The sequence below is a fragment of the Mastomys coucha genome, unplaced genomic scaffold (genome assembly GCF_008632895.1).
Source record: "Mastomys coucha isolate ucsf_1 unplaced genomic scaffold, UCSF_Mcou_1 pScaffold1, whole genome shotgun sequence".
Taxonomy (NCBI): Eukaryota; Metazoa; Chordata; class Mammalia; order Rodentia; family Muridae; genus Mastomys; species Mastomys coucha.
Genome location: NW_022196891.1, coordinates 85,540,527 through 85,556,262, shown reverse-complemented (window position 1 = coordinate 85,556,262; position 15,736 = coordinate 85,540,527). Strand labels below are relative to the sequence as shown.

Below are 15,736 nucleotides of genomic sequence, written 5' to 3'. Positions count from 1 at the left end.
ATAAGAACAATTTTTAGACATTGGGTTTCATTGTAATAAGGGTGTATTTCAATGACCCTCATATCACCTAAGGATTTTACCTCCATTGTAGCTAAGGTGAGAGTTAATAGTTCTGCTGCACCAAGAAATGAATTGTAGGCTCGATTTTTGGATACATATATATATATATATATATATATATATATATATGTGTGTGTGTGTGTGTGTGTGTGTGTATGTGTATATATATATGTATACACGTGTACACACACACACATATGTTTCTTAGAGGAACCATGAGATCCTGCGTCATACATTCATTTTCCTGATTCCTGGAACACTCCCCTTAGCTTTACCTGAGTGGAAATGATCTTGAAGTTCAGAAACTTTGGTGAAGGAATTGGACTTGCTTCAGGGATGCAGTGCAAAGCTCAAAACCATTTCAATGAAAAGTGTCAGAGATCCTGACACCACTGCAAGCGGTGTGGGATCCCTCATGTTTGAGCTCTCCTTAAGATATCATGTACATTACAGTACATTGGTCTCATATCCCTTTCGGTAGCAGCATTCCTAAATCTGTCTTCATATGGTTATAAAAAGTTATAAAAGTTTACTTGATTTTATTTTCAGGTTAAGATCCCTAAATACAAGTGAGCTCTGAGTGGGTTAAAAATACAAATATATGCATTTGCATGTATATAGTTTTATTTAAATTCACAAAAGTTTAGAACAAGCTATGATTCACTAGGAAGCAATATATAAAAACAACCACTTAATCATCAATTTTCTTCTGACTCTCTGATTTACGGAGGTGACTAGCTCTTGAAAGGATAAATTAAGCAGGAAAAAAGAGACTCGGACAGGAGAGAAACCAGAAGTCAAAGAGCCCATGACCATTTTTATTATATGCAATCTGTTGCAACCGGAAGGTAGATCCCAGGACCCCATGGGGAGGACTTCCTGCCCAGAGAGGGCCTCTCTACTTTTATATACAATCTGCTACACCTGGAATTTAGATCCCAGGACTCAAAGAGGACTTCCTGTCTCTCTCCCAACTAGTCACAGATGTTGTTGGTAAGCAGTCATCAGTATGTCTCCAGGAAACAGGAAATGCTACCATGGTGATAATCTCATAGTGACAGCTTGTGTGAGGGACACCATGAGCCACTTAGAATTTCCAGGAGAACCTTCAGACACCTATTATGCATAGGCAGACAATAGCCAGAAGCAGCTCCCAGTTTTAATAACAGCTACCACACTAATGCCCATCTGTCACAACGCGTTCTCCTGACGTTGTTGGCTGTTCCCACTGGCTGCTATTGCTATAGAAAAGCAAATCGTGGCGCCCAACTCTCTCTCCCTTTCTGTTTTCCCCTTTCTTTCTCATTTTCTTCCCTTCCCCAGCTCCCTTACATGTAGAAAGTGGGGTTCCAGGTAAGTCATCCTTCCAAACAAACAGACTAGCTGTGACATCATCACGGAGGGAATTTCCTAGCTGTGACATCACCATGCAGGGAATTTCCTAGCTGTGACATCACCATGCAGGGAATTTCCTAGCACTTTGACTCATGACAAACCAGCAATCCCACAAGGACAGCATGCCACAGCATAGCCCACTGTAGAGGGCTGTGAGCATATGTTCCCAGGAGCCATCCTTTAGGAATTTTGGGAAAGTATGGCTATACGGTCTTAGAGTAAAGGCAGAAGTTTATATGTGACTATGACTATATAACATAGTTATAAAGTTGGGACTATATAAAATAGCTATAAAGTGAAGGTCTGCAGGTGGGCTTCACAGGTCAACTTGGGACACCGTAGAGTGCTACAAAGCCAAAAGATACTAAAATGTCATATTTGTAGAAAATAATTAAAATTATAAATGTGGGATGCAGACTCATGACTAAGATTAAGAAGAAAGTGGCAAGAACAGAATATCAATTAAAGAACTCGGTATTCTGTGAAAATAATAACTATTAAATTATAATATTAATAAAACATTAGAAAATGTTCATAAAACTGCTCATAGAAGAACATGAAATATAAAATAAATAATGACTCTTCTATTTGCTATAGTAAATTACATGGAGATGTGTTGGCGAGCAAGGGTGACTGACCATTTTTGTTTAAACAGAAACCTCATAATTTTAGCAGCAAATGTTGATGTTCTGGAAAAAAGTCTCCTTGTCTGGAGAGAAGTGGAATCTTTTCTTCCTGTGTTAGTGAATTCCAACAAACTGCTGCCAGTGTTTTACTACCAGACTGGTAATCCAAGAAATTTTCATTCTTTAGTCAAGGAGAAGCTCACAGATTTCCTTTAGTGAGGTTAACAATCTTGTCTTAGTCTAACTCTTCATACTGTGCCTACGTCTTTTTAATGACTTCTAATGGCAGAAAGCATTGAGATCCTCCTCCCAGGTCCTGGTGGCCCAGCAATGGGCCAGAACAGACTTACCTTTGCTGCAACCTAATAGATTGTTGACATCCAAGTGGCTTGCATCAGGAACACAAACGTCACATTTTGAGCCAGTGACCAACTCTTTGCAGAAACACTGGCCTGTGACCGCATCGCAAGTTTCGTTCAAGGCTCCTGCTAGATGACAGTGACAAGGCTGGCATCTGAAGACACACATGGAGAGTCAGAAGAGCGCTTTAGTTAATAATTCATAGGATATGTCATACCTATCAATAGCATTGTGGTTGAACACAGCTTGCTGTTGCCAACCTACTGGAAAGGATGCTTGAACTGCACATGCACATGGTAAAACGAGACAAAAAGATCTTTATCAAAATGTTGCTCATGCTTAAATCCATGCAAAGATTTTGTTGTTGATGTTCATGGATTAATGGCCTAAGATGAGGCCTAGGGAGATGGCTCAGTTGATAAAGTACTTGATGGGGAGCAAGCATGGGCATCTGAACCTGGATCCCCAGTGCCCATGTGAAAAACAGACTAAGTGGCAAGTGCCTGTTAGGTTATTAGCATTCAGCTATGAAGACAGAAAGTTCCTTGGGCTTGTCACCCAGGGAGTCTAGAAGAATGGGTGAACTCTAGATTCAGTGGGAGACCTGATCTCAGAATGTAAGGTGGAGAGGGACTAGGGGAGTTGTACAATGACTTTTGCCCTCTATACATAGAAAGACAGACTAGCAGGCAGGCAAACACACAGAGAGAAACACAGACACACAGACACACAGACACACACCCAAACACAGACATACAAACAGAGACACACACAGACACACACCCATACTCAGACATACAGACACACACACAGACACACACACAGACACACACCCAAACACAGACATACAGAGACACACACAGACACACACAGACACACACACAGACACACACCCAAACTCAGATGTACAAACAGAGACACATAGACACAAACACAAACACACACACACACAAACACAGATATACAGACACATACACACACACACACACACACACATTACACTCTAGCCAGGCACAGTAGTAGACTCCTGCAATCTTAGAATGTGTGAATCAGAGGGAGGAGGATCAGGAGGAGTTCCTAGCTACACAGTGAGTTTGGTAGGAGCCTGAACTACGTGAAGCTCTGTCTCCACAACCCCTTCAATAGCTGTTATATGGCATGGAGCATTGTCACGATTGGCCTTCATACTAACTATGCAGTACAATGAAAATTGTGTTTATTTACAATAGAAGTTCTGCTGTCAGCTAAATGTTTAAATTAGGTACTCACAGAAGTACTTTTAATTTAAATATCCAGTTACAACATAGAAACTAAGAATAAGTCACTGCTCTTCCTAAAACTCTTCAAATTCTATCTTTAGTTCTACAAAGGACAAATTTTGCTGACATATTTAGATAGATTATAATTATTGCTGGTGCTTTGTATGGGTTCCATTTATATTCTGGGCACTGTATTGGTTTTATTAATTTTTTTTGCTTGTTTCTGTGATAAAAGGCCTCATTGTCCTAGAACATCAGCCCCTTTGCAGAGATCAGGGTAACTGCCTTTTTCTCCAGTCTCCTCTGGGTAAATGATGGTTAATGCTAATTGTCCTGTGTCAGAATCTGGAATCTCCTGGGAGATGGTCCGACCAAATCACCTTAAAAGAGAAACGGTCAAATCTAGGCCCCAGTTGAAGGGGATTGTTTATCATGTCTAGGAAGTCAAGGTACAGGAGCCTAAAGCAGGAGGTGAGATCACACCACATCCAGAAAGCAGAGGCCTACTCCTACTGCTGCCCAGCTCTTTCTCCACTATGGACTCAGGATCCCACCTAGGGGATGGCACCACCCACAACACTCAGGTCTCCACGTGTCAAGGAACCCCTCAGCACAATCTGCATAGGCCCATCTCCCAGGAGATTCCAGATTCTGACACAGGACAATTAGCATGAACCATCATTTACCCAGAGGAGACTGGAGAAGAGGCAGTTACCGTGGTCTCTGCGAAGGCACTGATGTTACAGGACAATGAGGGATTTTTCAGGGCAACACACAGGCTCTTAGACCGAGAGTCATCTGGAACATTAGTAGTCCTAATCTTCAGCAGTGAGAGAGAGGTAAGACTTTCTCTTCAGGTTGAATTATTTGCCTGCATGGTCTCCCTATGGCATTTCATTAGGCTAAGCAGTCTGGGCATTATAAAGATTAGAGATGTAAAAGCAGCCCATAATGGCTGTTTCACAGGGACTTCCCATGTGGTACGCTGAAAACACACTAAATAGATTCCCCTGTTTATTCGATAGAGAGACTGGTGGGCATAGTGACTTCACCCTACTGCAAATTTTATGGTGTGATCTCTTGGGTAATCATTCAACACCCTTAAAAAGGCCGATAAAAGCTAAAGCTGCAAAATAAGCTGAAAATTTGTTTAATGGACGAATCTGCCGCTGGGAATAAAGTACGTCTTCTCCTGAAAGCGACAGTACCATAGCCGCCCTTTTCATGGTTCTGATAAAAGGACTTTCTCCCTACAAACAACACTGGTGTCATTATCTGGACACGTGCACTAGAATTTCATCCCCTAGTACATGGCTGTTTTTTTTTTTTCTTTTCAGACAAAGCATTAGAAACGAGAAAAATTATGCATTGGAATTAAAATGGAATCACAGAAGCAATGAGGTGCCTGATTTGTTCTTAATTCATTGTGTGATAACACTTTGAGTATATTGTCTGCAGGCTTCAGTACAATACTAGTGGCCTGAGCAGTAAGAGGCTCCCCTGCCACCTGCCGACTCTTTCTATACATAAATACCACTTTCTATACGTACCGCTCATGAGTAAGTGTCTCTTGAGTGTTTCAGTTTTTATTGCCATTCACTCAGGGGACAATCACACTTACTTTACATACAGTGCAGTTAGAGTGATGGCTTGCAGTATGTAACCTAATTCCATTCCTTGATGAAGCTCTATCTCCCTCCAGCTGACTGCTACCCACACAGCTCAGAGTCAGCTCTGTCAATAGCCGTGGGATATTAAGTTCCAAATCCAAATGGAATAGATAAATCACTTCTTAGGAAAGCAAGCAATGTTTTGAGTAATTAAATGCATCCATTCCTGGTTTTATTGCCTCTTCTCCCAGCCGCGGTTGCATCGGACATATCCAACTTGTGATAACTGCTTGGTTTCAGTTGGCGAGACTTTTCCTTAAGTGAAGTTCATCAGGGCAGATTTCCTAGAATATTACAGTTTGCTCCCAGCCCGAAGGACACGGAGGATAATACTGTAATTAAGGCTTAAATGAAATGATTCCTATAAATTTCTCAGCCACTCAAATACAATTTCAAACATTTCAAAGACTCTTTAGCAAATAAGCCCCAAGTTTGAGAGCAGTTTTTCTAACGCCCCCTCCTTGGAGTATCAACCAAATGAAATATAATTCACATTTATTAAAACAAAATTAGACACAATAAAGGAGAAGACATTGTAGGCTTCCGAAAAGAAGCAACAAACTAAGATGAATTGTGATATTGATTTTGCCAGGATAAATGGTTTTCGTAATATTAATATAAAGAAACCTTTATTGCTCAGATCTCCTGGCACAGCCCGAGCTGCTCCCACAATCTGTTTAAAATCTTCATTTTTCATCCTTATGGGAAAACCTCAGTTGCTAAATGGATTTCATAAAGAGTAATCTGTCAAGATTTATATAGATAAACAATTTGTGATGTTTATTGACCAGTTCATTATGATAAACAAAACAGGAGGGGGCTCTGTTCCTGTCTGCCAGCCCATGGCTGCTATGCTGTTGCCCCCTCTGCAAATCACTGTTTACCAGGGACACTGAGGGGATAATTGCCTTTTGTCTCTTAAATGACAAATCTCCTATATTGTGCTTTCCTGGGGGGTTCTTTTACTTATACAAATACTATCCTAATTATTGTTATTGAAGAAACATTACTCATAATGAAGACCGTATGGTTCAGAACTCATGCTATTACTGGGAAGTTCATCTGAAGGGGTACAGGGAGACAAGCCACACGTCGTTGGTTGGGGACCTCAACTCGTACGTCCGTGGAAAGTGACTGACTCAAGGAATGACTTAAGTACGCTTTACTGAGGCCCACTTATGTTCTTGGGTGGGAAGCCACATTGAAAACATAATGAGTGTTAGAGCTGTTCCTGTTCTCAAAGAGTGCACAAGACCACTGTGAAGGAATCCATGAGCGTGGAAGCTGGCAGTTAAAGATGCATGCGGATTTTGTGTGTGTGTGTGTGTGTGTGTGTGTGTGTGTGCACGCGCAGCACAGGATCATGAACAAGTATGGGCAGGGCCTAGGGAGAGCACCAGCTGAATATCTGTGACCTGAAGATGCAAAGACTGAAATGTTGTGAAATCTCAGGTGGAAAAACCCACATCTCATATGATGGGTCACAATAAGAATACAGGGGCATTTGATATATAGAACTGAGTACATTTAGGGTTTGTAGATATGTCTGTGTGTGTGTGTGTGAGAGAGAGACAGAGAGAGAAAGAGAGAGAGAGAGAGAGAGAGAGAGAGAGAGAGAGAGAGAGAGAGAGAGAGAGAGGGAGAGGGAGAGAGAGGGAGAGGGAGAGGGAGAGAGATTGGCAGAGGCAAAGACACAGAGAAATGCATGGATATTAGTGTGTTCGATTGTACAAGTTCACACATGTACACGCAGAAATCAGAGAAATGAGCCTCCCCCTCCTCCTCTATCACTCTCTGCCTTATTCCTTGGAGATGGGGTTTTTCGTTGAACTGGAAGCTTGTCTTTTCCTCGAGTCTGGCTGGCCAGGCATCTTTCAGGATCTGCCCATGATCTGCCCCCAGTATTGCAATAACAGCCTTGTGTGCCATATGCAAACTTTTATATGAGAGCAGAGGAACTATAACATGGGTCTGAATGCTTGCACAGCATCATGGTTGTTTTTCAGACAACGCAACACAAACTTAAGTCATCCAGGAAGAAGGAACAACCATGAAGGAAATGCCCCCATCAGACTGACAATGCCCCCATCAGACTGGCCTGTGTAAAAGTCTGGGACAGTTTTGAGGAATGACTGATGTGGCGGAGTGCAGTTAACTGTGGGAGGTTTCCGTCCTGGGCAAGGAGCTCACTGTGGAAGGTGCCTGTCCTGGGCAGGGAGCCCTGAGTTGTGTGTGGGAAGTGCTAACCCTGGCCAGGTAGCTCTGGGTTATATAAGAAAGTAGGCAGTGCTTATAAACTAATAAGCAGTGTTCCCCTATGGGCTCTATTTCAGGTTCCTGCCTCCTGGCTCCTGCCCTGACTTCCTCCCCCACCACCTGATGGTAGACTATAATCTGAGAGGTGAAATAAAACTTCCCCACCCCCATGGGCTAACCAGTGAGGAAAAGAAAATAAGATATCAATACCACTTCCAGGAGCTGGAATATGATGTTCCACCATCAGCTCGGCACAGTCAGGATACAACCCAGTGCTGCATGGTCGCACACAGTCAGGATACAACACATACTGCTGCATGGCTACACAGTCAGGATACAATATACACTGCTGCATGGTCGCACACAGTCAGGATACAACACACACTGCTGCATGGTCACACACAGTCAGGACACAACACACACTGCTGCATGGTCGCACACAGTCAGGACACAACACACACTGCTTCATGGTTGCACACAGTCAGGATGCAACACACACTGCTGCATGGTCACACACAGTCAGGATATAACACACTGCTGCATGGTCGCACACAGTCAGGATACAACACACACTGCTGTGTTGGACGTTTTATGGTTTGAAGTACCAGAGACTTAGGCTTAGGATGGGACACCAGAAACAGATCAGGTGGATGCTAGATGCAAACGCGCTTTAGACTTTGAGCCTTGCTAGCTTGCTATGCTTTTCCCCGGGCGACTTCCCTTTCAAGGCTGACCTTTCCTGGCAGCGGAGTCCTCCCCTGACTCACAGCTACAGGGTGTAGTGATGGTTAAACTGTCCTCTGTAGCAGCATGGCTTTCCCCCGGTTGGGCACTTCCATCCCTGTGGTAGATATCTGGCCTTGAGGTTGTCACCCAAGCTTCTTAGTTCTCCTTTGTCACAGCCTCCCAGAATATCTGCATCCTCTTGGAGCTGAAGTCAGATTTGTAGTGGGAGGAGACAGGGTGACCTCATATAGTTAGTGTGAGTGCAAGGCCATCTTTACAGGGATTGCCAAGGAATAGCGAGAGTCCTAGCATCTTGCCTAGAAGAAGTGACTCAAGAACCAGGTTTGGAAAACCTCCTTTGGGCTTGAACTCAGGAACTCATAAAACAGGCCATGCTAGTGACGTGCGATGGAGGCGTCTGGACCCAGCTAGAAAGCATTCCTGTTATCTACAGGGAAGCTAAACCCCTGAGCATGTTCTGGACCAGAAGCCAGTGTCTCCTCCTTTGTTGACACTCCCACATCACCATGTAAGTGATTGAGATGTGTGGGTGTTTTCAAATAGAAGAGAGATTACATCTCTTTTCTACAACTGCAGAGGCAGTCGAAAGAATAGACAGAAAGTCACAGGAGGGAAACATTTCCTTGTGTTGGAGAGCGTGCCTCTGACATGCAATGACAACTGCTGAAGGAGATGTGCTACGACACGAGACAGTAGGCCTTCTGAATGCCACGTTGTGAAGCAGGCGGATGGCCATTTACCAGGTGTTCTGAAAGGGGGATTTGACTAGGTAATTCTTCATTTCTAAGAAAGTTCTTTTCAGAACAGCTGCCCATACCGTTGCAATTCTAAGATGCTTAGTGCATTAGAATGTGAGAGTCTACCCGGTTACAGGCTCCGCAGTCATCTCCTGCAGAGGACACACGGGAAATGCTTCAGGCTCTGAGCACTCCACGCCCTCTATCACAGCTCGCTTTCGTTGCTGTCCTCAGAAAGTAGCCAGGAAACAATGCGCAGAGAAGGAGCCTCACTGTGTTCCAATTAGAAATAGGGAACAGGCCACAGTTGAGCCCCGAGTGACAGAAGGGTGACTTTAGTACAGTAGGTTGAAGTATGGCCTCCAACAGTGACCAAGTCCTGAATGGTAGAACTTGAAATCGATTTCTTTATGTGTTAAGATCAGTTCTGTAAACATGGTTAAAGACCCGGAGATGGTATGCTGACCACAGGTTACCCAAGAACATTCAGGGTGATCACAGAGGTCATTATGAAAGCAAGGCAGGGCAGTGAGAGAGACAAATAATAAAAAAACAAAACCAAATAAAACCAAATGACCAAAACCACCACCACCAACAACAACATCAACAACAAAACACGTTGAGGAGAGAAGACCAACTCAGAAAAGGCAGGAAGGTGCTCTGCTGCCTCTGACTGACGGAGCTGTGAGCCACAGAGTAGGAGGGATGAGAAGATCTCTTGCTCAAGAGCTCTCCTTGCAAGCAAGCAAGAGAACCTGTGTCCAATTCCCAGAAGACAAATTATAACCAACAATTTAAAACAAAACACATCAAAAGATCATAATGCAGCAGTGGGGATACTGGAAACATATCCCTAGGGTTCACTGGCCAGCTAGCCTAGCCTAATCAGATAGATCTAGTGAGAGATCTTATCACCATCACCATCACCATCACCATCATCATCATCATCATCATCATCATCATCAACAACAGAAGCAAAGACTGGGGAAATGACTATGTTGGTTGAATGCTTGCAGTATAAACATAAGGGCCCAAGCTTGGGCCTAGTACCCTTGTTGTTATGGTTAGGGAAATGTAAACCTGTAAGTCTAATGCTAGAGAGACAGAGCCAAGGATCCCTGGAGCTATCTGACCAGCTAGCCAAGCCTAATTGGTAGTTTCCAGGTTAAGTGAAAAAAAAATCTCTCTCAAACCATGACATATGAGGGGACTGAGGAAAACACCCAGTGCCAAGTCTCTGCCCCTCACACCCATGTGCACACATAGGAGTATGATCCAGCCCCACCAACTAACACACAGACACACACAGCGAACACTACCGCTGCTCTCCTCACCCCTTAAAGAATGTACGTAGACTGTAGGAGGAGTCAAGATGAAGACAATGGATTATATCCTGGAGTTTCCAGAGGAAACACAGGTGGCCTGTTGACACCTTGGTTTTAGTCCACTGAAACTAATTTAGGACCTCTGACCTCCAGAATTATAAGATAATAAATCCTTGTTGTTTTAAGACACTGAATTTGCAGTAATTTATTATATCCAGGAGCAAGCTAATCTACCTGGTCTAGTGGGAAAGAAGAGCCGGACCCTGTCCTCATGCTCAGCTCTGTACCATTCCCAGTTTGTCACATCGAGGACGTGGTGCCATTAATAACATACAAAGTCTGGCATTCCTTGAAGAGCTTTCCACAATCTATATTAGGTAGACTTAATAGATAGAGGCCATAAGATCATTCAAAAATGACTATATACTTTTCCTCCTAAGCAGATCCTTTTAAACAGTGCTCTGTCCATGAAACGCGGAGGCTATTTTCTCACTTTGGAATATGGGGTGGCCTTGTGACTTCTTTTAAAAAGACAGAACTGGGCAGAAGTGGCAGTCTTCAGCCTGAAACTCAAGTGCCTTTGTACTCTTTTCTCTTTCTTGAAACTGCCCCTGCCTTATGATCCCGAGCAAGCTGCACTGTGAGCATGGGAGACTGATTGGGGCCTCTCACCTCTGTAACCTCAGATGGCAGCCACTGACTCACAGAGTCACAGAGAAGCCCGGGTCGATGAAGAACATGAAGAACGATGAAGAACATCTTTACTGTGTAAGAGATCTCTTTGCAAGAGAGCTGTCTGCTTTTTATTTGAAGTCACTAATGTGGTTCTCAGAGCAAAGATCCACCGAGACCCTTTGGGGATGGGCATTGGAAAGAGTAGCAGACCAATTCTATGACATGGTGTTCATGTGGAGGATTTCTGCAGTAAAATCTAAATAATCTTGAGGCGGGAAAGTAGGACTACATGCTTTTCGAAGTCTAAGCTTTCAGACACCAGAGAAGCCTTGGGTCCTGGTCTCGTAACTGGAGCACAACTGCAGTTTAGTGAAGTTAGTTTAGTAAACTGGGCTCCTTGAGGCTTAGAACACACGGTAAACTGAACTAGTGACTCTCAGTGGCTTTAAACACTAAAAAGGAAACATTATAGGTTGTGACATGCGGGAGCTACATTTACAAAATAATAATAATAATAATAATGGGAGAGGGTACCAGAGGAACAGGATGTGACTTAACTCTGGGAAATAATCACTCACAGTATACTTGAGGGTGATTCCATGAAGTTCATGTGCCCAGTACAGAGGTGAGCCAGATGTAGCTCCCTTTGATTTTTCTTTCTCTTTGTTTTAGAGTTAGACAAATGCGATACACATTTCTTGGCTTTATTGATTTTTTTTTTAAACACTGGACAGAGTTTTCTTGCTTCCTCATTTCAGAGCTGGTTAAATTAGAGGCAAATGAAACAATGTTTTCACCGGGATCAGCTCTTGGAAGAACACCGCCATCTTTCGCTGATCGGCACCCTTGGAGGATGGAACAATAGCTTGAAAGCTAGCAAAGGCTTTTCCAGAGTGGTCCCAGGATGCCATGATTGACAGGTGTGGTCCCCTCGGCTCTCTGCAGTTTAGGGTCAGTGTCTGTATTCATTCACTTATTTAGTCCTTTGGGATTATTTTTAAAGAGTAGTGAAAATAAACCAAGAAAACCACCAACAATAAACCCAGAGGGCATTGCTCAATAAAGAGTCAGAAAGAAAAGACAGGAATAAAAAGAGCCCTCAGAATGGGAAAGACGCCTGGATGAAGATGTCACAGACCTTTCCAATATGACGAGAAACACAACATTCATCCTCACCCTTCCTGCTTGGCAACAGAACAGGTCATTGCAGACACTGGAAATTGATATGTGATCATTAGCAATCACCTACCACAGTGACACCATATGAGTTCCTTACATTTCATTTCTAAACAAGACATAATTATTTCCTATACTGTATATCCAGATACATCTAGACTATAAATAATCTTTTTTTTGAGAAATAACATTTTCTCTTAGTTTCTCTAAGGTAGGATGTCATGGAGCCCAGGCTGGCCTTGACCTTACTATGTAGCAGAGGTTGGCCTAGACTGGCTTAATCATCCTTGACTCTTGTGTTCCTCTCTCCCCAAGTGATAAAATTATAGACATCTACCTCCATAGCTGCAGGATAAAGTTTGATTATGCCATATATGAACCCATATGGTCTACTCTTCACTGTAAAAATAGATAATGTGGGAGAAGTGTAATGACAGCAAACAGAATCTAGCAGAGAAATCCTAGAAGACTATCATTCAGAAAAGAAATAGGAATCATAAACGGGTGAGAGTCTATTTGTTCCCCTCTCCATGATGAGCAAACACACACTGGAGCGATTCTTATGGCACAGTTTGAAGTACTTTCCCCCATGACCTTCTGTGAGAGAAGGTCTCTTCTCTCATGACTCTCCATGTTAAAGTGAAGAGAGACAGCACAATTCATCAGAGAGGGGAGGGGGGGGCAACTCACTTCACAAACAGCCCACATGACCGATTCCAGAAAGCACTAATGGATTGTGGAAAGCTTTTCTTTTTAGTAAGCAACACTGTTTTTGTTTGTGTGTTCCTGTAGTGTAGATGGAGAGCCTGTGCGTGAATGTGTGCTTATGTGCGCCTGTGTAGACAGATGCCAGAGTGAGACATCCGGTGTCCTGCTGTACCAATCTCCAACCTACTCACTTGAGATGGGACAAAACTTCAAGCTAGACCGGTGCCCTTAAGCTCCAGTGACTCTCCCATCCCCCTCTGCCATAGCACTAGTTTCAGGTGAGCATATGAAACTTGGCTATCTATCTAGGCTCTTGAGGTTGAACACACGTCCTGACGCTTGCCCACCAGGTGGTGTGACGTGATGAGCCAGGGCCAGGAGTTTTAGCCTTTCTATGCTTTGAGAGAAGCTTTGTTACAGGTAGCACTCTTACTTTCCACAGCTCTTTTTAGTGTTAGCATTTGTATTATGTCCTACAATGCCCAGACTGGAAGTCTGTAAGTCCTATTAAGACACCTTTTATTTAGAGAGAGACTAAAGCTATATATCTCTTTAGTCAGGATGATGAGGACATGCCATATTTTAGTGTTAAGATGGAATAATTGATGACCTAAAGAGGTGACTGTTTACTCAAAACAGTCATTGATTAAGTAATTTAGTGGCTGATGTCAAGGACAGAGTTTAGCCAGTGGATGGGCATGTTACATAGGATCAAACAGCAAAACAAAGAGCTTGGAAACAAAGCAAAACAAAGTAGAGGCTTGGACACTGAAGGAAGAGTGCAGTTTACTAATTATGACAATTAAGTCAAGGATACACTGAAAAAAGGATGAGTCATGAACAGCAGATAGGAGTCAACCTTTCAGTTATGTTTGACTAGAGCAGCCCATGACCTGGCGTGTCTAACCCGTCCCACCCATTTCTGTCTTCATTCAATCTGGATAGGAAAGGAGTCATACATGGATGCTCTCACCTTTCAGAGACAATAAAAGGTCTGAGACAGAGGTAGGTGTGTGTGTGTGTGTGTGTGTGTGTGTGTGCGTGTCTGTAACACTAGAAAGAATTTCAAGTGCTGTGTATCAAGTCAACTTTCAAATTAGCTTCAAATTAGACATTATAAAAACAAACTTTTCTCTTGGGACTTTTTTTTTCTAGTTCAGAAATGAAGATGACGGGGACTCTGCAAGCAAGGGTTGTCTGGTTGTCCTGTCTCTTTTTGATACACACCTTTTCCCTCAGATACAGCCAGTCCCAAGAAGAGCTGGTACTCACTGGCTGGGCACCATACTCTCACCTCACCTATGTTCAGAGACAACCTCTCAGAATGCCTCCCTTGCAGTCAGAGATGACTTTCCATTTGGGGAAACACTTTCAGGCTTCATTCTATGACCTCTGTCCTCCCCAGGACTCTATCCTACTAACAGTTCTGAATGTCTCAGGTTCACCTCTATCCCAACGACTTTCTTATTCTCTGTGTATCCCACGGCAGTCTCCCGTTTCCTCTATCCAGGAACTTTTGGGCTTCCAGGCCATACTTTATGCTGATGCTAAGAAAGCCCACTTCATTTATCTTGTTATTCTAATCAGATCCTCAGCTCTGATAAACTCCTAGAGTGTTAGTTAGAATGTAGAGTAATACCTTAGCTGGTCTACCTGATCTTGCGTAGTCTGTCTCTCCCCATTCACATTTGCCAGACTGTAGAGTAATACTTTAGCTGGTCTATCTGATCTTGCATAGTCTGTCTCTCCCCATTCATATTTGCCAGGTCTGAATCATATCAGTCTACCCATCTCCATGACTGCAGGTGACTCATGTGACCCTTCAACAAGTGTCCTACATCTTTCTAATATGACTCAAGTATAAGATATCATGGATAATTACTCCCTCCAGGGCAACCCTACGCCCTAATGATCTTTCCTCAACTCTTGTCAATCAATCCTATTTTGTTATATACATTGTCTTTGATAGAGATGAGAATTCCACCTATCATTTAGGGGACTAAGGATATCACTCAGAGCACTTGCTTAACATATAGGAGATCATATGTTCTACCCTGTTACTACCAACATAATGAATTGGCTATCCTTAGCTGTCTGTGTTTCATGGGTTTGGTTATTGTATGCCCAAAGTGTGGGGCATAGGGAAAAGCTGGAAAGAAATGAACAGGAAGAAGCAAGAAAACTGTTCTTAAATGTAAGTGAGCACAAGAACAAGAAATCACACTATAATGTTCAAGCCTTATAAAGCAGGGCAAGGCCAAGGAGAGGAGCTCATAATGAAGAGATGATTACATATCTGTAAGTAGCTTTATTTCATGAAGAGGCATCTGTTAAATTGATGAAGTTAAATCAGTGAAGAATTTGATGAAGCAAGGTTCAGATGGGAGGGTGGGGAGATGAAGGTGAGAAGGGAAGGAAGGAACAGAAAACAAAACTCAGGAAAGGATCTCACTCAAAATATGCCAGTTTTACAAAGGTTGTTTTCCTCTCTGACTAGACAGAAAGCAAGAATGTATAAGACGGCAGATACACTGGAGGCAGAGAGGCAACGTGGAGTCATTCATTTCTGTTGTCATTTCGTCTGCATAGCGGAGGGCTGGAACAAGGTATTCCTGGAGCTGAAGCCAAAGGCATCAGCCACCATCTGAAAGGGCAGGAGACTAGGGTGGCAAGAAGTACAAGCAAGACACAAGGCTGTGGCTACATTCAGCAGAAGCTCATCCTCAGGTAAGACAGCCCAGG

General features: G+C 43.1%; 1 protein-coding gene across 1 annotated transcript in view; it reads right to left on the bottom strand.

Annotated features, from left to right (window-relative positions):
- Ush2a (usherin) overlaps positions 1-15,736 on the bottom strand; it is a 689,504-nt gene that overhangs the window by 529,540 nt on the left and 144,228 nt on the right. Inside the window, 1 exon segment of the mRNA XM_031338301.1 lies at positions 2,432-2,595. Within this exon segment, the coding sequence (XP_031194161.1) occupies positions 2,432-2,595 (164 nt within the window).